A 21233-nucleotide genomic window follows, 5' to 3' on the forward strand; every position below is an offset into this window, starting at 1 on the left:
CCATACTTGGCACAGTTGTTGGACATCATAACGAAACACTTCGTGCAAAATTTCATTCAAATCGGATAAGAATTGCGCACTCTAGAGGCTCAAGAAGACAAGACCCAAGATCGGTTTATATGGCAACTATATCAGGTTATGGACCGATTTGAACCATACTTGGCACAGTTGTTGTATATCATAACAAAACACGTCGTGCGAAATTTCATTCCAATCGGATAAGAATTGCGCACTCTAGAGGCTCAAGAAGTCTAGACCCAAGATCGGTTTATATGGGAGCTTTATCAAAACATGGACCGATATGGCCCATTCACAATACCAACCGACCTACATTTATAAGAAGTGTTTGTGTAAAATTTCAAGCGGCTAGCTTTACTTCTTCGGAAGTTAGCGTGCTTTCGACAGACAGACGGACGGACGGACATGGCTAGGTCGACATAAAATGTCGCGACGATCAAGAACATATGTAGATTATGGGGTCTCAGACGAATATTTCGAGTAGTTACAAACAGAATGACGAAATTAGTATAACCCCCATCATATGGTGGAGGGTATAACAAGTAAGAGCCTGCTAAGTTCGCATTCATTGATCGCATTTGTCGAGTCCTATGCGCAGTATCTCTTTCTAGGAGCTGTATCAAGTTATAGTCCGATTCGGACCATAAATGAATGCTGAACATTGTAGAAGTCATTGTGTAATATTTCAGTTCACTCGGATAAGAATTGCTCCTTGTAGGGGCTCAAGAAGCAAAATCAAGCTATTGATCGATTCAGACCATACTAGACACGTATGTTGAAGGTCATGAGAGAAGTCGTTGTACAAAATTTCAGCCTAGTCGGATGAGAATTGCGCCCTCTAAAAGCTCGAGAAGTCAAGACCCCAGATCTGTTATATGGCACCTATATCAAAATATGGACTGATTTAAACCATTCTTATCGTAGTTGTTGGAAGTGATATCAAAACACTACGTGCAAAATCTCAATAAAATCAGATAAAAATTGCGCATTCTAGAGGTTTAAGAAGTCAAGATACAAGATCGGTTTATATGACAGCAATACCAGATTATGAACCGATTTGAACCATACTTGGCACATTTGTTGGATATTATAGCAAACCACGTCGTGCAAAATTTCATTCCAATCAGATAAGAATTGCGACTTCTAGAGGCTCAAGAAGTCAAGACCCAAGATCGGTTTATATGGCAGCTATATCAAAACATAGACCGATTTGGCCCATTTATAATCCCAACAGGTTAGCTTTACTCCTTCGAAAGTTAGCGTGCTTTCGACAGACAGACGGACAAACATGGCTAGATCGATTTAAAATTACATGACGGTCAAGGACAAATTTACTTTATGGAGTCCCAGACGCATATTTCGAGGTGTTACAAACAGAATGACGAAATTAGTATACCCCCATCCTATGGTGGAGGGCATAAAAAGCAAACAAATAAAAAATTTTAAAAGTGTAGAAATCAGTTTTAAACTATTTAGTAAAAGCGTGCTAGGTTCGATCGGGCCGAATCTTATATACCCTCCACCATGGATCGCATTTGTCGAGTTCTTTTCCCGGCATCTCTTCTTAGGCAAAACAGGATATAAGGAAAGATTTGCTCTGCTATTAGAGCGATATCATATAGAACGAGCCGCAGATTAAGGGTCTTAGGTTCATAAAAGCCACATTTATTATCCGATCTTGCTGAAATTTGGCACAGTGAGTTGTGTAAGGCCCTTCGATATCCTTCGTCAATTTGGCCCAGATCGGTCCTGATTTGGATATAGCTGCCATATAGACCGATCCTCCGATTTAGGGTCTTAGGCCAATAAAAGCCACATTTATTATCCGATTTTGCTTGAATTTGGGACAGTGAGTTGTGTTAGGCTCTTCGATATCCATCGTCGGTTTGGCTGAGATCGGTCTGTATTGGAGGATCGGTCTATATGGCAGCTATATCCAAATCTAAACCGATCTGAGCCATATTGACGGAAGATGTCGAAGGGTCTAAGACAACTCACTGTCCCAAATTTCAGCAAAATTGGATAATAAATGTGGCTTTTATTGGCCTAAGACCCTAAATCGGCGGAGCGGTCTATATGGGGGCTATATCAAGATATAGTCCGATATAGCCTATCTTAGAACTTAACCTGCTTATGGACAAAAAAAGAATCGGAGCAAAGTTTCAGCTCAATATCTTTTTTTTTGAAGACTGTAGCGTGATTTCAACAGACAGACGGACGGACATGTCTAGATCGTCTTAGATTTTTACGTTAATCAAGAATATATATACTTTATAGGGTCGGAAATGGATATTTCGATGTGTTGCAAACGAAATGACAAAATGAATATACCGCCATCCGTCGGTGGTGGGTATAATAAACCGATCTGAACCATATACGACACGGATGTCGAAAAACCTAATATAAGTCACTATTCCAAATTTCAGTGAAATCGAATTATAAATGCGCCTTTTATATACCAAGACTTTATATAGAGATATCGGTCTACATGTAACCTATATCCATATCTGGACCGATTTTCTTCAAATTGCAGGAAAATATCGAAGAGCCTAATACAACGCAATGTCCCAAATTTTGGCGAAATCGGACAATCAATGCGCCTTTTATTGACCCAAGGCTTTTCATCAAGATATAGGTCTATATGGCAGCTATATCTAAATCTGGACCGATTTCGACCAAGTTGCAGATAAATGTCGAAGACCTGAACACAACTCACTGTCCCAAATTTCGGCGAAATCGGGTAATAAATGCGCCTTTTATGGCCCCAAAACCTTAAATCAAGAGATTGGTCTATATTGCAGCTATATCCAAATCTGGACCGATCTGAGCCAAATTGAAAAATAATATCGAAAGTTTTATCACAACTCACTGTCCCAAATTTCAGCAAAATCGGATAATAAATGTGGCTTTTATTGGTCTAAGACCCTAAATCGGAGGATCGGTCTATATGGCAGCTATATCCAAATCCAGACCAATCTGGGCCAAATTGACGAAGGATGTCGAAGGGGCTAAGACAACTCACTCTCCCAAATTTCAGCAGAATCGGATAATAAATGTGGCTTTTATGAGCCTAAGACCCAAAATCGGAGGATCGGTCTATATGGCAGCTATATAGAAATTTGAACCGATCTGGGCCAAATTGACGAAAGATGTTAGGGGGCCTAACACAACTTACTGTCCCAAATTTCAGCAAAATCGGATAATAAATGTGGCTTTTATGGGTCTAAGACCCTAAATCGGAGGATCGGTCTATATGGGGGCTATATCTAGATATAGTCCGTTTTGGCCCATCTTCGAACTTAACCTGCTTATAGACAAAAAAAGAATTTGTGCAAAGTTTCAGCTCAATATCTCAATTTTTGAAGACTGTAGCGTATTTCAACAGACAGACGGATAGACGGACGGACATGTCTAGATCGTTCTAGATTTTTACGCTGATCAAGAATATATATACTTTATAGATCGGAAATGGATATTTCGATGTGTTGCAAACGGAATGACAAAATGTATATACCCCTATCCTTCGGTGGTGGGTATAAAAAGAATCTGTGCAAAATTTCATGTAAATATCTCTATTTTTAAAGACTGTAGCGTGATTTCAACAGACGGACGGACATGTCTAGATCGTCTTAGATTTTAACGCTGATCAAGAATATATATACTTTATAGGGTCGGAAATGGATATTTCGATGTGTTGCAAACGGAATGACAAAATGAATATACCCCCATCCTTCGGTGGTGGGTATAAAAACTTCTGCATCTCAAATTTTAGAGCTTTAGCCCGCTGTGCAAAAGGGACCATTTTCTACGCTTTAGAAATGAAATGAACGAATTTCAAAAAATCTTCCATTTTTAACCATTAGGTACCTATATGTACGATTTTCAAAAATGTCTTTTAGTCGCCCAATATATGCTTTCAAGGTACCAGTTACACCGCAATTAGTAAGTTTTCTTCCACTGCTGGAACGATTTGCTTAATATCGTATTTTTGAAAAGACTGATAATTCGTATCAAGTTGCTTAATACTAACCGTCCCGCTCGCATTATGCGAAGTTAAGCTATTTCGTATTTTTTGGCACATTTTATACCCTCCACCATAAGATGGGGGGTATACTAATTTCGTCATTCTGTTTGTAACTACTCGAAATATTCGTCTGAGACCCCATAAGGTATATATATTCTTGATCGTCGTGGCATTTTATGTCGATATAGCCATGTCCGTCCGTCTGTCCGTCCGTCCGTCCGTCCGTCCGTCGTCCGTCTGTCTGTCGAAAGCACGCTAACTTCCGAAGGAGTAAAGCTAGCCGCTTGAAATTTTGCACAAATACTTCCTATTAATGTAGGTCGGTTGGTATTGTAAATGGGCCATATCGGTCCATGTTTTGATATAGCTGCCATATAAACCGATCTTGGGTCTTGATTTCTTGAGCCTCTAGAGTGCGCAATTCTTATCCGATTTGAATGAAATTTTGCACGACGTGTTTTGTTATGATATCCAACAACTGCGCCAAGTATAATTCAAATCGGTTTATAACCTGATATAGCTGCCATATAAACCGATCTTGCGTCTTGACTTCTTGAGCCTCTAGCGTGCGCAATTCTTATCCGATCAGAATGAAATTTTGCACGAAGTATTTCGTTAAGATATCCAACAACTGTGCCAAGTATGGTTCAAATCGGTCTATAACCTGATATAGCTGCCATATAAACCGATCTTGGGTCTTGACTTCTTGAGCCTCTAGAGTGCGCAATTCTTATCCGATTGGAATGAAATTTTGCAAGACGTGTTTTGTTATGATATCCAACAACTGCGCCAAGTATAGTTCAAATCGGTCCATAACCTGATATAGCTGCCATATAAACCGATCTTGAGTCTTGATTTATTGAGCTTCTAGCGTGCGCAATTCTTATCCGATCAGAATGGAATTTTGCACGACGTGTTTTGTTATGATTCCCAACAACTGTGCCAAGTATGGTTTAAATCGGTCCATAACCTGATATAGCTGCCATATAAACCGATCTTGTGTCTTGACTTCTTGAGCCTCTAAAGGGCACAATTCTTATCCGATTTGAATGAATTTTTGCACGAAGTATTTCGTTATGATATCCAACAACTGTGCCAAGTATGGTTGAAATCGGTCCATAACCTGATATAGCTGTCATATAAACAGATCTGTTGATTTGACTTAATGAGCTTTTAGAGGGCGCAATTCCTATCCGATTTGGCTGAAATTTTGCATGACGTATTTTATTTTTACTTTCAACAACTGTGTCAAATAAAGTACAAGTCGGTTCATAACCTGATATAGCTGCCATATAAACCGATCTGGGATCTTGACTTCTTGACCCTTAGAGGTCGCAATTATTATCCGATATGCCTGAAATTTTGTACGACGGATCCTCTCATGACCATCAACAAACGTGTTTATTATGGTCTGAATCGGTCTATAGCCCGATACAGATCCCATATAAATCGTTCTCTCTATTTTACTTCGTGAGCCCCAATGGGCGCAATTCTTATACGAATTGGCTGAAATTTTACACAGGTCTCCAACATATAATTTAATTGTTGTCCGAACCGGACCATATCTTGATATTGTTTTAATAGCAGAGCAACTCTTTTCTTATATCCTTTTTTGCCTAAGAAGAGATGCCGGGAAAAGAACTCGACAAATGCGATCCATGGTGGAGGGTATATAAGATTCGGCCCGCCCGAACTTAGCACGCTTTTACTTGTTGATACCAATATGTACGAAAAGAATATTTTGTCACCCATCACGATCCGCATCGTTTGGGTGCCGGGCCATAGCGGAGTAAGGGGGAATGAATAACCAGATGATTTGGCAGTGAAGGCCAGAGCAATAAACTTGCCGTCAATAAACTTGGTTAACCCGAAGCCTTTCGGGTTAACGTACGTTTTTTCCCATTACCAGTACTATTTTTCCATTGTTTTTTTTTTCATCCTCATAATTTTGTAGCAGAGGTCTTTTAAGATAAATTTCTAAATTCGAAAACTGTTGGTACTTGTTTTAGTACCTAAATGTAAAAATTTCCAAAACTCTTCTAATCATCAAATTGAGTTTGCCGTGGTGTACTTAATTTTCAAAATTCAGGGCTCTATCTCAATTTACAAAGAAAGTACCAAATAGTACCTATTGTAGCACTTAAAGTAATATTTCTCCCACTTCCGGTACTACTTTTGGAAAATGTTTATACCCTCCACCATAAGACGGGGGTATACTAATTTCGTCATTCTGTTTGTAACTACTCGAAATATTCGTCTGAGACCCCATAAAGTATATATATTCTTGATCGTCGCGACATTTTATGTCGATCTAGCCATGTCCGTCCGTCTGTCCGTCCGTCCGTCTGTCTGTCGAAAGCACGCTAACTTCCGAAGGAGTAAAGCTAGCCGCTTGAAATTTTGCACAAATACTTCTAATAAGTATAGGTCGGTTGGTATTGTAAATGGGCCATATCGGTCCATGTTTTGATATAGCTGCCATATAACCGATCTTGCGTCTTGACTTCTTGAGCCTCTAGAGGGCGCAATTCTTATCCGATTGGAATGAAATTTTGCACGACGTGTTATGTTATGATATCCAACAACTGCGCCAAGTATAGTTCAAATCGGTCCATAACCTGATATAGCTGCCATATCAACCGATCTTGTGTCTTGACTTCTTGAGCCTCTAGAGTGCGCAATTCTTATCCGATTGGAATGAAATTTTGCAAGACGTGTTTTGTTATGATATTCAACAACTGTGCCAAGTATGGTTCAAATCGGTCCATAACCTGATATAGCTGCCATATAAACCGATCTTGGGTCTTGACTTCTTGAGCCTCTAGAGTGCGCAATTCTTATCCGATTGGAATGAAATTTTGCACGTCATGTTTTGTTATGATATCCAACAACTGTGCCAAGTATGATTCAAATCGGTCCATAACCTGATATAGCTGACAAATAAACCGATTTGGGATCTTGACTTCTTGAGCCTCTAGAGGTCGCAATTATTATCCGATTTGCCCGAAATTATGTACTACGGATCCTCTCATGACCATCAACATACGTGTTTATTATGATCTGAAGCGGTCTATAGCCCGATACAGCTCCCATATAAATCGATCTCTCTATTTTACTTCTTGAGCCCCCAAATGGCGCAATTCTTATTCGAATTGGCTGACATTTTACACAGGTCTCCAACATATAATTTAATTGTGGTCCAAACCGGCCCATATCTTGATATCGCTATAATAGCAGAGCAAATCTTTTCTTATATCCTTTTTTTGCCTAAGAAGAGATTCCGGGAAAAGAACTCGACAAATGCGATCTATGGTGGAGGGTATATAAGTTTCAGCCCGGCCGAACTTAGCGCGCTTTTACTTGTTTATATTTTTATTTTATTACTCAAATTTAAATCCTATTTCCATTTTGTAAGTTTAAAGTTTCTCTTGCTATAGCTGACAAATAAACCGATTTGGGATCTTGACTTCTTGAGCCTCTAGAGGTCGCAATTATTATCCGATTTGCCCGAAATTATGTACTACGGATCCTCTCATGACCATCAACATACGTGTTTATTATGATCTGAAGCGGTCTATAGCCCGATACAGCTCCCATATAAATCGATCTCTCTATTTTACTTCTTGAGCCCCCAAATGGCGCAATTCTTATTCGAATTGGCTGACATTTTACACAGGTCTCCAACATATAATTTAATTGTGGTCCAAACCGGCCCATATCTTGATATCGCTATAATAGCAGAGCAAATCTTTTCTTATATCCTTTTTTTGCCTAAGAAGAGATTCCGGGAAAAGAACTCGACAAATGCGATCTATGGTGGAGGGTATATAAGTTTCAGCCCGGCCGAACTTAGCGCGCTTTTACTTGTTTATATTTTTATTTTATTACTCAAATTTAAATCCTATTTCCATTTTGTAAGTTTAAAGTTTCTCTTGCTATAGTTTTATTATTTTTTACTTTTATGTATTGTATATTTACTAGTCGAACCGGACCCGCTCCGCTGCGCCTTGTTTAACTCTCTAATATCTTTTTACGGTGGGGAAACTTCGCCCTGAATACGGATATCGAAATCGTGCCTGAAGCCTATGACGCTGAACGCATTCGAATCCTAGGGAGAACATCGGACAAAGCGGTGGTTGGCGACATTTGCGAGGTACAATGCCATGCATGGTTATTTAAAAATTTTTCCCCAAAGAGGTGTCCACTGCGGGACGCCGTTCGGACTCGTATATAAAAGAAGGTCCTTATCATTGAGTTTGAACTTGAATCGTAAAGCACTCAGTGATGTGTAAGAAGATTGCTAATGCTCGGTTCCTGGTGTTTTTAAAAATTATGGTAATGGGAAGTGCTTTTTAGGGGAGGGATGACACTCAGACATTTCGACTAAAATATGATTATCAAATTCGTGCTGCACTTCCAAATCTCTTTAATTTGAGCCCCATATTTCCATGGCCGGTAAATATTAACCGTTTGGAGGGTGTTTTGAGGCTGGGGCGGCCACCGACATTTTGCATTGGAAATAGATATGAAATTCGTTCTTTATTTCGAACGGAAGTGAAGTTCAGTTTAGGGGGTGCTATAGGGCGTACCCCAAAACACTTGGTTCCAAAATTGAATGTCAAATTGGTTTTCTACTCTCAAATATCTTTAATTTGAGTCCCATATTGTCACAATGGGTCAAATAACCCATTTGACGTATCTTTAGGGGGAAAAGGGCCACCTAGACTACAACTCAAATTTTAATGTCATATTCGTAATCTACTTCCAAAAACCTTTCATTTGAGTCCCATATAGCCATGATGGGCTAATATGCCCATTTGGGGGTAGTTGGGTGTGGGCGACCACCCATTACTTGGACCTAATGTTTTATGCCATATTTGTAATCTACTGCCGGATACTTCTCATTTGAGTACCATATTGGCATGAACTTCGAATGTATCTGTTTAGAGGAGTTTTGGGGTTGGTGGGCCTTGAACCGAAGTTTCAATACCATATTCATTTTCTGGTCTCCAATACCTTTCATTTGATACCCATGTTGTGCCCATCGGACCACTTTCGGATATGGGTGGTGTTTTTGGAGTAAGGGGGAGGGTCCGCCTCCACCCGATATCTAAAAATTGTATAGCCTATGTTTCCTTCCAGAAAAACGTACACAATCTATGAAAATTTTTAGAAAATCGGTTTAGCTAAGTATCATAGTCATGACCCCCAACACTTCGATCTGATTTTGTATGCCAGATACGGGTACGTAGCCTCAAACTTTAATACCATATTCGTATTCTACTCTCCAATATCCTTAATTTGATACCCAAATTATTCCGATCGGGAACCGCCCCTTCCGTTATCAACAAATTATTAAGCCTATTCCTACATCCTGACCATATTCGTAATCTACTCCCGAATACCTTTCATTTGAGTCACATATTGTCATGGTCGTCAAATAAACCAATTTTTAGGGGTTTTGGGGCTGGGGCGGCCCCCAGGTACATAGACCCAACATTTATTATGAAATTCGTACTCCACTCTTGAATACCTTTCATTTGAATCCCATATTGTCCCGATCGGTCAACTTTTTTTTTTTGGGTAGTACTTTTGGGGTATCAAAATATCAAAAAATTATTAAGTCTATGTTTCTTTCCAGACCAACCTACACAATCTGTGAACATTTCAAGGTAATCGGTTCAGCCGTTCTCGAGTCTATTCGGAACAAACCCACAAACAAACAAACTCAAATTGAATTTTATTGGGTTGCCCACAAAGTAATTGCGGATTTTTCATATAGTCGGCGTTGACAAATTTTTTTACAGCTTGTGACTCTGTAATTGCATTCTTTCTTCTGTCAGTTATCAGCTGTAACTTTTAGCTTGCTTTAGAAAAAAAAAGTGTAAAAAAAGTGTAAAAAAGTATATTTGATTATTCTAAGTTTTATTAAAAATGCATTTACTTTCTTTTAAAAAATCCGCAATTACTTCTTGGGCAACCCAATATATATAAGACTCGCTGAACCGGGCCCACTCCGCTGCGCCTTCTTTTACTTTATATTGAATATTTATTTTCGACAATTAAAGAGCTTTTTGTGAAATACCATGCTACGAAAGTAGTATATCGTTTGACTAACAGTTTTAAAATATAAGTGCCTTTATCTGAATCCCATATGATCTTTATTGGTCCACGAATCTATGTTTGGATTTAAGGTGTATCCATTCTTAAAACACTTTATTTCAGCCCGATATTCTCATGATATCACATTTAGTGGTGTTTTCGGGGGAGAGGTGTTCCCCCAGACATTTGTCCCTGAAAAATTATCAGCATCGTGCTCTTCTTTCAAATACCATTTATTTAAACCCCTTATTACCATTAGTTTACAAGATGAGGCGTTCCCCTAACACAGGGCCCCAAAATAGATTATCAATTTCGTTTTCTAATCTCAAATACCTTTCATTTGAGCCACATATTGGCATGGTCGAAAAATTTGTATCCTTTGGGAGATGTTTTGGGCAAGGGGTGATGCCCTAAATACATGGTCCTACATTTGGATACCAAATTCGTATTATACTTCCAAATACATTTATTTGAGCCCCATATTGCGATGGTCAGTAAAAAATTGCTGTTTGTGGGGTATTTTGGGAAAGAGGTAGACCCCCGAAAATTGGTCCCGAAAGTGGATATCAATTTTTTGCTCTACCAATACCTTGCATTTAAGCTCGATATTGACATGGTCGGTAAATGTGCCCGATTTAGGGGTGTTTTGGGGGTTGGGGTGGTCCCCCTAGCACTTGGTTCCACTTGGTTTTAGGGTGGGGCGGCCCCCCTAGGTACCCCATCCGGATACCAAATTTTTATTTTTAGGGTACTATATGAGAGCACACAAAATTTCGCTTAAATCGCACCACCCATCTCCGAGATCTGGCGTTTCTGAAAAATAGGGTAAGAGGAAGGTCCGCTCCCCTTCAGATATTAAAACAAGTAAAATCGTGCTAAGTTCGGCCGGGCCTAATCTTTTATACTCTCCACCATGGGTCGCATTTGTCGAGCTCATGCCACGGTGTCTCTTTTTAGGCAAGCAAATGATATTAGAAAAGAATTGCTATGTTATTGGAACATGGAACAATATCAAATTATTGCTTATTTCGCACCATAATTGAACTGAATATTGGAAACCATAGTAGAAGTCATTGCGTAAAATTTCAGCCAAATCTTGTAAGAATTGCGCACTTTAGGGGCTCAAGAAGTAAAATAACTCCTTATTTTACTTCTTCTCCTCATGCAAATTATCAGCAAAATCGGATAATAATTGCTCTAGTGGCTCAAGAAGTCAAGATCCCAGATCGGTTTATATGACAGCTACATCAGGTTATGAACCGATTTGAACCTTATTTGACACAGTTGTTGAAAGTAAGAATAAAATACGTCATGCTAAATTTCAGCCAAATCGGATAGGAATTGCGCCCTCTAGAAGCTCAAGAAGTCAAGTCCCCAGATATGTTTACATGACAGCTATGTCAGGTTATGAACCGGTTTGAACCATACTTGGCACAGTTATTGGTTATCATAACAAAATACTACGTGCGAAAATTCATCAAGACACAAGATCGGTTTATTCGACAGCTATATCAGGTTATGGACCGATTTGAACCATACTTATCCCAGCTTTTGGAAGCCATATCAAAACACGTCGTGCAAAACTCAAGAAGCCAAGACCCAAGATCAGTTTATATGGCAGCTATATCAAAACATGGACCTATTTAAACCATACTTAGCACAGTTATTGGAAGTGATATCAAAAGACCACGTCGAATCGGACCAGAATTGCGCCCTCTAGAGGCTCAAGAAGTCAAGACCCAAGATCGGTTTATATGGCAGCTATATCAAAACATGAGCCTATATGGCCCATTTACAATCCCAACCGACCTACACCTATAAGAAGTATTTGTGCAAAATTTCTAGCGGCTAGCTATACTCCTTCGAAAGTTAGCGAACTTTCGGCAGACAGACGGACGGACGGACGGACATGGCTAGATCGACATAAAATGTCACGACGATCAAGAATATATATACTTTATGGGGTCTTAGACGAATATTTCGAGTAGTTACAAACAGAATGACGAAATTAGTATACCCCCATCCTACGGTGGAGGGTATAAAAATGTGTTGACAAAGTGATATCTTAACCAATAGAACTCGGTTGCGAAGTAAAGTTTCTAAACGCCACCCTTAGGAAATGGTGCTCAACGTAAATTCCTTTCGTCCCATGTAAATATGACTTGGCCACAGTATCATTATTCCTGCTCTGGTCCACACACAAAATGTTTAACGATGAGTGAGCAATTAAAGCCACCCCTTAAAATGCGAGATCCTAATTGTACTCTTAGTATAGGTTGAAAAGACTTTGTCTCTTCATTGTTATTCGCCCCTCTGTTGGAAACTTTTAATTCCTCTTGGTGTGCTTGTCATTGTTTTGTTGCGGCACATTTATAAAGTCACAAAAATGTGTTTATGGCAATTTAACATTGACGTGCACATATTTTGGGCTTAGCGCACACAAAAGACGTTTATGGCTATTATCAAAAAAAAAAAAAAAAAAACTTAAACCAAACGATGGTGGGTGCATTCTTATGGCGGTTGGATGTAATAATATTTAAAGAGAGCTATTCGTTAAGTATTATCTTAGATGCTACCATTATACAATGTATCAGGCCAAGTATGTAAATATCAAAAATCGAACATAACAACAAGTGAAAGGCAAACAAAGGATAAAATAAAATAATTGTTATGCCATAGGAGCTAAATCAAGTTATGGTCCGATTCGGACCATCATCGAATTGAATGTTGGGGACCAGTAAAGTCATTGTGTAAAATATCAGACAAATCGAATAAGAATTGCGCCCTTTCGGATTACAGGGGAGCTGTATCAGGCTATAAACCGATTCAGACCATATTTCACAGGTATGTTGAAGGCCATTACAATAATAACGCCCACTAGACGCTCAAAAGGTCAAGATCTCAGAAATGTTTATATGGCAGCTATATCAGGTTATGAACCGATTTCAACCATACTTAGCAAAGTTGTTGGGAATCATAACAAAACACGTCATGCAAAATTTCAGCCAAATGGGATAGGAATTGCTCCCTGTAGAGACTCAAGAAGTCAAGACCCCAGATCTGTTTATATGGCAGCATAATCAGGTTATGGATCGATTTGAACTATTCTTAGCACAGTTGTTGAAAGTTAAAACAAAACACATCAAGCAAGATTTCAGCCAAATCGGATAATAATTGCTTCCTCTAGTGGCTCAAGAAGTCAAGACCCCAGATCGGTTTATATGGCAGCTATGTCAGGTTATAGACCGATTTGAATTATTCTAAACACAGTTATTGAAAGTCATAACAAAACACGTCGTGCAAAAGTGCAGCCAAATCGGATAAGAATTGTGCCCTCTAGCGGCTCAAGAAGTCAAGATCCCAGATCGGTTTATATGGCAGCTATATCAAAAGGTGGACCGATATGGGCCATTTACAATCCCAACCAACCTACACTAATAAGAAGTATTTGTGCAAAATTTTTAACGGCTAGCTTTACTCCTTCGAAAGTTTGCGTGCTTTCGACAGACAGTCGAAGGGACCTTATGACTTCCAACAACTGCGCCTAATATGGTTTTAATTGGTCCATGACTAGATTTGGCTGAAATTTTATACAACGACTATTACTATTATCTCCAACATTCAGTTCAATTATGGTCCGAATCGGACGATAACTTGATATTATAGCTCCAATATCGTAGCATTTATTTTCTTTTATCATATGTTTGCCTAAAGAGAGATACCGGGAAAAGAACCCCGACAAATGCGATCCATGGTGGAGGGTACATAAGATTCGGCCCGGCCGAACTTAGCACGCTTTTACTTGTTCATTTTCATTTATTTATTGCAAAAGTCAGCAAATATGCCCGGTTTGGGGTATTGGCCCCATAAACTTTAAATATTTAGTTCCACTCTCTTTAAAACCCAAATTGTCTTGGTTAGCAAATGCATCCTATTTGGGAGTTGTTATGGTGGTGGGACGTTCCCTAGACAGTTGGTCCCTAATGTTGATATCAGATATGTGGTCTACTTCTAAATACCTTTAATTTGAGCCCCATATTTCCATAGACTGCAAACGTGACCGGCTTGGGGTGTGTTTTGGAGGATGGGCGGCCACTCAGTGAGTTGGCCTTGAAAATATATATCGGGTTCGTGTTCCTCTCTAAAAACCCTCTTATTTGAGCCTCATACTGCAACAGTCGGCAAATACTTACTATTTGGGTGGTGTTGTGGGGGTGGGGTGGCCCCATAGACACTTTTCCCGAATATTGATATCAGATTCGTGCTTTACTACCAAAGACCTTTCATTTGAGCCCCATATGGCTATGGTCGTAAAATTGTCCCATTTGGGGGATGTTTTTGGTGAGAGGCGGCTTCCCAAACAGTTGGTCTCATATTTGGATATCAGATTCAAATTTTACACTCAAATACCTTTTATTTAAGCCCCATATTCCCATGGTCAGTAAATAAGTCCTGTTTGGGGTGTGTTTTGGGGAAGGGTGGACCCCCAGAAACGTCGTCCCACAATTGGGTATCAGATTCGTATTATACTCGCATACCTTTTATTTGAGTTCCAAATAGGTATCCCATCCGAAATTTGGATGCCAAATTTTAATTTTTAGGGTACTATATGAGAGCACACAAAATTTTGCTTAAATCGCACCTCCCATCTCCGGGATCTGGCGTTCTGAAAAGTAGGGTAAGGGGGAGGGAAATATCCATTTCCGACCCTATAAAGTATATATATTCTTGATCAGCGTAAAAATCGAAGACGATCTAGACATGTCCGTCCGTCTGTCCGTCTGTCAGTTGAAATCACGCTACAGTCTTCAAAAATAGAGATATTGAGCTAAAAATTTGCACAGATTCTTTTTTTTGTCCATAAGCAGGTTATGTTCGAAGATGGGCTATATCGGACTATATCTTGATATAGCCTCCATATAGACCGATCCGCCGATTTAGGGTCTTAGGCCAATTAAAGCCAAATTTATTATCCGATTTTGCTGGGGCAGGGCAGGCCCTTCAACATTCTCCGTCAATTTGGCTTAGATCGGTCTAGATTTGGATATAGCTGCCATATAGACCGATCTCTCGGTTTTAGATTTTGGAGCCATAAAAAACGCATTTATTGTCCGATGTTGCCGAAATTTGGAACAAAGAGTTATGTTAAGCCCCACCACATATTTCTGCAATTTGGTCTAGATCGATCAAGATTTGCATATAGCTGTCATATAGACCGATCTCTCTATTTAAAGTCTTGGCCCCATAAAAGACACATTTTTACTCCGATTGCACTGAAATTTGACACACTGAGTAAAATTTAGCCGCTTGAAATTTTGCACAAATACTTCTTATAGGTGTAAGTCGGTTGGGATTATAAATGGACCAAATCGGACTATGTTTTGATATAGCTGCTATATAAACCGATCTTCGAACTTGATTTCTCGAGCCTCTAGAGGGCGCAATACTCTTCCGATTTGGCTGAAAATTTGCATGAGGCGTTTCGTGACTTCCAACAACTGTACTAAGTATGGTTCAAATCGGTATATAACATGATATAGCTGTCATATAAACCGGTCTGCGGTCTTGAATTCTTGAGCCTCTACAGGGCGCAATTCTTATCTGATATGGCTGAAATTGTGTGAAGTTGTTTGTTGTGACTTTCAACAAATGTCCGATGTATGGTTCAAAGAGGCCAATAACCTGATATAGCTGCCATATAAACCGATCTGAGATCTTGACTTCTTGAGTCTCTGAAGGTCGCAATTATTATCTGATTTGTCGATTTTGTATGACGGATCCTCTCATGACCATCAACATACGTGTTTATTATTGTCTGAATAAGTCTATCTTATATATAGCAAGTAAAAGCGTGCTAAGTTCGGCCGGGCCGAATCTTATATACCCTCCACCATGGATCACATTTGTCGAGTTCTTTTCGCGGCATCTCTTTTGTCCCATATAAAGTAAAAGAAGGCTCAGCGGAGCGGGCCCGGGTCAGCTAGTAACCTATAAAACGATCTCCCTATTTTAATTTTTGAGCCCCCTAGGGCGAAGTCCTTATTTGATTTGGCTGAAATTTTACATAAAGACTTCTACTGTGCTCTCCAACATCCATTCCATTATGGTCCGAATCGGACCATAACTTGATATAGCTCCAATAGCATAGCAATTATTTTCTTTGATCCTTTGTTTACCTTATAAGAGATACCAGGAAAACAACTCTACAAATGCGATCCATGGTGGAGGGTATATAAGATTCGGCCCGCCCAATCTTAGCACGCTTTTACTTGTTTAAATTACTTCAGTTCAGTCTTTATTGTATATAATATCTTCATTCCGTTTGTAACACCACGAAATATGCGTCTAAGACCCCATAAAGTATATACATTCTTGATCGTCATGACATTATAAGTCGATTTAGCCATGTCCGTCCGTCTGTCCAAAGCACCCTAATTTTCGAAGGAGTAAAGCTAGGCGCTTAAAATTTATCACAAATATTTCCTATTAGTGTGGGTCAGTTGAGATTGTAAATGGGCCAAATCGGTCCATGTTTTGATATAGCTGCCATATAAACCGATCTTTGGTTTCGACTTCTTAAGCTTCTAGAGGGCGCAATTCTGATTCAATTTGGCTGAAATTTTGCCCGTGGTGTTTTGGTATCACTTTCAACAACTGTGCTAAGTATGGTTCTAATCTGTTGATAATCTGATACAGCTGCCATATAAACCGAACTTGGGTCTTGACTTCTAGGCTTCTAGAGCGTACAATTTTTTTTCGATTTGGTTTAAATTTAGCATGTTCTGGTATTACTCCCAACAACTGTGGCAAGTTAAGTCTACATGAGTCTATAACTTGATATAGCAGCTATATAAACCAATCTCCCGGTTAGATTTCTTGGGCTTCTGTCTATCTCCCAGTTTGATTTTTTGAGCCTCTGGAGGGCGCATTTATTACACAATTTGCATGAAATTTTGGAGGTGGTGTTATTCTATGACAGGTGTTTTTCCATTTGAAAATGTCATTCAAAGAACTTGAAAAATACGATCCATGGTGGAGGGTATATAAGATTCGGCCCGTTCGAACCTAGCACGCTTTTACTTGTTATACCCTCTACCATAGGATGGGGGTATACTTATTTCGTCATTCTGCTTGTAACTCTTTGAAATATTCGTCTAAGACCCCAAAATGTATATATTGGGTTGCATAAAAAGTAATTGCGGATTTTTTAAAAGAAAGTAAATGCATTTTTAATAAAACTTAGAATGAACTTTAATCAAATATCCTTTTGCCATCTTCCTGGCAAATTTAGTATTCCACGCTCATAGAACTTCTGGCCTTTATCTGCAAAAACTGAACCAAGAGCGATTTTATAGCCTCATCATTGCCGAAAGATTTACCATTTAAGGAGTTCTGCAAGGATCGAAATAAATGGTAGTCTGATGGTGCAAGGTCAGGGCTATATGGTGGATGCATCAAAAGTTCCCAGCCAAGCTCACGCAGTTTTTGGCGAATGACCAAAGATGTGTGCGGTCTAGCGTTGTCCTGGTGGAATATGACACCTTTACGATTGACCAATTCTGGTCGCTTCTCCTTGATGGCTGTATTCAATTTGTCCAATTGTTGACAGTAAACATCCGAATTAATCGTTTGGTTCCTTGGAAGCAGCTCAAAATATACCACACCCTTCCAATCCCACCAAACAGACAGCATAACCTTCTTTTGGTGGACATCAGCCTTTGAAGTGGTTTGAGCTGGATCACCATGCTTGGACCATGATCGTTTTCGACTAACGTTGTTGTAAACAATTAATTTTTCATCTCCAGTTATGATTCGTTTTAAAAACGGATCGAATTCATTGCGTTTAAAGTGCATATCACAAGCGTTGATTCGGTTTGTTAAATGAATTTCTTTCAATACATGTGGTACCCATATTAAAATTGACGCCAAACAAACAAATGTAAACAAAATTTGGCGCACTTTTTTTCTAAAGCAAGCTAAAAGTATGTAATGCAATTTTTCCTATATTTGTTTGAAATGTGTACCACACGTTATATTCCTCAATACAATTCGAGTACTTGCACTGTACAGACAGAATTTTGTTACTTTTATTACAAGTAGGGAGTATTGACTACTTGTAATTGATAATTACATGCATACGTGTCTCAGCGGAGTTATGCTTGACAGGCTACGTGGCTGCGAAACCTCATTTTTGCATTCTTTTCTTGATCAACCTTTAAGAAGTAAAGTCAAAAATTTAAGACCAGTTTTATTTTAAGTGGAAGTTTAAGTCAAGAAAAATTCCTTCGCGGTGATTAAGATAAAGAAGAAAAAAAAAAAAAAAAAAGAAACAATATCCGAATTAATTCGGCTCAGAAATTCTAACCTCTTTGCTGAGGTCCGCGTGCTGCAAGACGACACGCCAATACTTTGCTTTCGTTGGACGTTTCAAATAATAAAAGCACCTAAGAGAAATCTTCATAAGAGAAGCTTTAAAAACCCACGTGCCACCTTCTGGTTCCCTGGAGCCCGACTGGTCGTCTCCAAGAATTATCTTGGGCACGTGGTCAACAGGAGCGCCTTCATAACACCTGAGGAAAAAGTGCCACGAAAATCCAATTTATATTCCACCAACAGCCGGAATTGTGCCTTGAACAACTTTGGAATAGACAGCCTTCCAAATTTTATTCATTTTTTGTCTTTGGCGACTACACCACATGTTCTCGGTGCTGTTGTCAGACAGGATTTCTGTTTAACTGCCTCCAACATTGGTTCGCCTTATTATCATCAACATTTGAAGCCCTATCACCGGTGCTTGGGCTGTTGCTAAGAGAGACGTTTAATTTTTTTATGGAGTAAATCAATCTCCCTTGAAAACCACATGCCATAACTATAAGCAACAGTCCACATAACCTACAAGTGACCCGCCGAATAAGCCAGCAAGATACCACCGAAGACGTAGCTAATTACCAAGATGTATTTTTAATCAACTAGCCATTCACCACTTTCAATAAAAAAAAACATCATCATCGTCGTAATTTTGGCATGGCTCATACACATCACCCACATAAGTAACTAAGATTTATGTAAACCGAAACCAAAATCATCATAATGACGATCAACTCCCATTCGACATACAAGTGTCTGATCGCATCGTAATAATTAAGTAAAAAAAAACATAAAGGAAAAGAATTAATCTGAAATATTTAAAATAAGCTAAGTTTGAAGCCAGTTAAGTATCATGGATATACTCTAAAGTTAAAACCAAACTATCTTAAATTATTTTTTTTACTTTTCAATATCATCATAATTAACTTAGCCCAAACATCATTTGCAAAGCAAAAACATAATCATCTTCCAACTTCCCATGTAATAGCGCCAGCAGCGGACGAGGCCTCATCCAACAGCGGCAGCAAAAACAATGTAAGTGGTGAGTCTTCAATGATATTTCATTCATTTGTTTTTTCTTTGTTTTTTTTTTTTTTTTTTTTTTTGCTTTGCATTGATCAAAATTGATAAATCGTGCGTAGTTACAAGCAGGCAAAAATCAAGTGACGTCATTGATAACATGAGTGCATTGCTTTTGTGATTTCTTTTTGTTTTTTTTTTCGAATTCTTTACATCATTCATTGTCTGGTTTTGATTCATGGTTGCTTGTAACCAAGGCTTAGGCGCTACACACAATTAATTTGCATATTAGATTTATCCGTCTATATAAATTTTTTTTTATTATTAATTTGCTATGGAGTTCTATTTAACTTATTTTTCATATTGATTTTATAAATTAAGGGTTAGAATTTAAAATTTTTATAGGATAAAATTTCTATGAATTTACATTTTTTTTTTATAATAAAAATGAATTTGGAAAGGAATATGTAAGTCTATTTAATATTCTTACCGGGTGTGAGAAAGCATAAAAACTTGAGGTAGCGTACTTGGGACTTTAGCAATACAAATCGGTGCAATGTTAAAGTCAAAGGTAGGGAGGGTAGAGAGCATCAATCTCCAAAACATCTGGAGAAATAGCAGTGTAGTAATTGTGGTGTTTTGTTGCAGGCATTGATCGACAGGGGAGTTTCGTTTGTCACCTGAAATCTTGTAGGTCAATTTCTTTGTTGTTTTTTTTTTTTTGTAGTCAATTTTCAGTATAGGGAGTCTATAAATTTATTTATGAATGACCATTTTTTTATTGGAGTGCGAGGGAACAAGAATCCCCCCCATGCCGACTGAAAGCTAGCATAGTCAATGACTCCCGTTCGTTCCTCCACTCTGATGGATTAAAAAGCCTGATTGTCAGGAAATAAAAAATTTAGTTGTGGAAATGGTTCATTACATAATTTGGCGCCCAGAACGTGGGGCCTAGGAAATTGTATTTGTTTCAGAACAAATCATTTTCTTGCCCTTAGTAAATCCATCCAAGTAAATATGTAAATTTCAAGACTGTTTTAGTTAAGCTTTCATGGACGTTATAACTTGGCACAACAGATAAAGTGCAGTGTCTTTTGGATTTTTGATTAATTGATGCTTTTGATTATATCAACTGAAAGAATCTCTGTATTTCCTTCGGTTGTTGAAGGTTTAGTCGTTTAGGGAAGCTTTATAAAATGTAGGTCACCGCAAATATTTTTGAGTTTGTGTTTTGTTTGGTACTGAGTTATCAGCTCCTGATTACTTTTGGATTTACAATATATTGCTGTTTGCGAGTTATTGTCCAAGTTAATTAGAGATAGAGTGAAATAATGCTGGTTTGTACGAATAACGATTTTCTCTTAAATATGACAATAGAATATTTTTTTTTTCAATCAATCACTATACTCTTGTTTAATCAAGTTTTTATTGTTGTTTCACACCCTATGGTAGGAATCGTTTAGATATCGATTGTTTAAACCTAAAATTTTGGTATATATTTTATTTGGCTGAATTTTTGTTTTAAATTTAATTTAGCATAATGGAGCGTACTCCTCCACAGAATCAGGCTGTAGCCATGCCTCAAGAAGTAGACGTCTCTGCTACGGATACTTGTGTAATTTGTGGGGATAAAATGTTAGAGGAGCATGATCTTTGTACATTGTCAGAATGTAGCCATAGCTTTCATAGAAATTGTATGGAA

The 21233-nt window shown here is 38.5% G+C and overlaps 1 protein-coding gene across 1 annotated transcript in view; it reads left to right on the forward strand.

Annotated features, from left to right (window-relative positions):
* LOC131996706 (uncharacterized) overlaps positions 1–19695 on the forward strand; it is a 97494-nt gene extending 77799 nt beyond the window's left edge. Inside the window, exons 3-4 of the mRNA XM_059366468.1 lie at positions 19443–19546; positions 19654–19695. Coding sequence (XP_059222451.1) covers positions 19443–19546; positions 19654–19695 — 146 coding nt within the window. The remainder of the gene's footprint in view (positions 1–19442; positions 19547–19653) is intronic.
* The last annotated feature ends 1538 nt before the right edge of the window (positions 19696–21233 follow it).

The sequence above is a fragment of the Stomoxys calcitrans genome, chromosome 1, assembly GCF_963082655.1.
Source record: "Stomoxys calcitrans chromosome 1, idStoCalc2.1, whole genome shotgun sequence".
NCBI classification, from domain to species: domain Eukaryota; kingdom Metazoa; phylum Arthropoda; class Insecta; order Diptera; family Muscidae; genus Stomoxys; species Stomoxys calcitrans.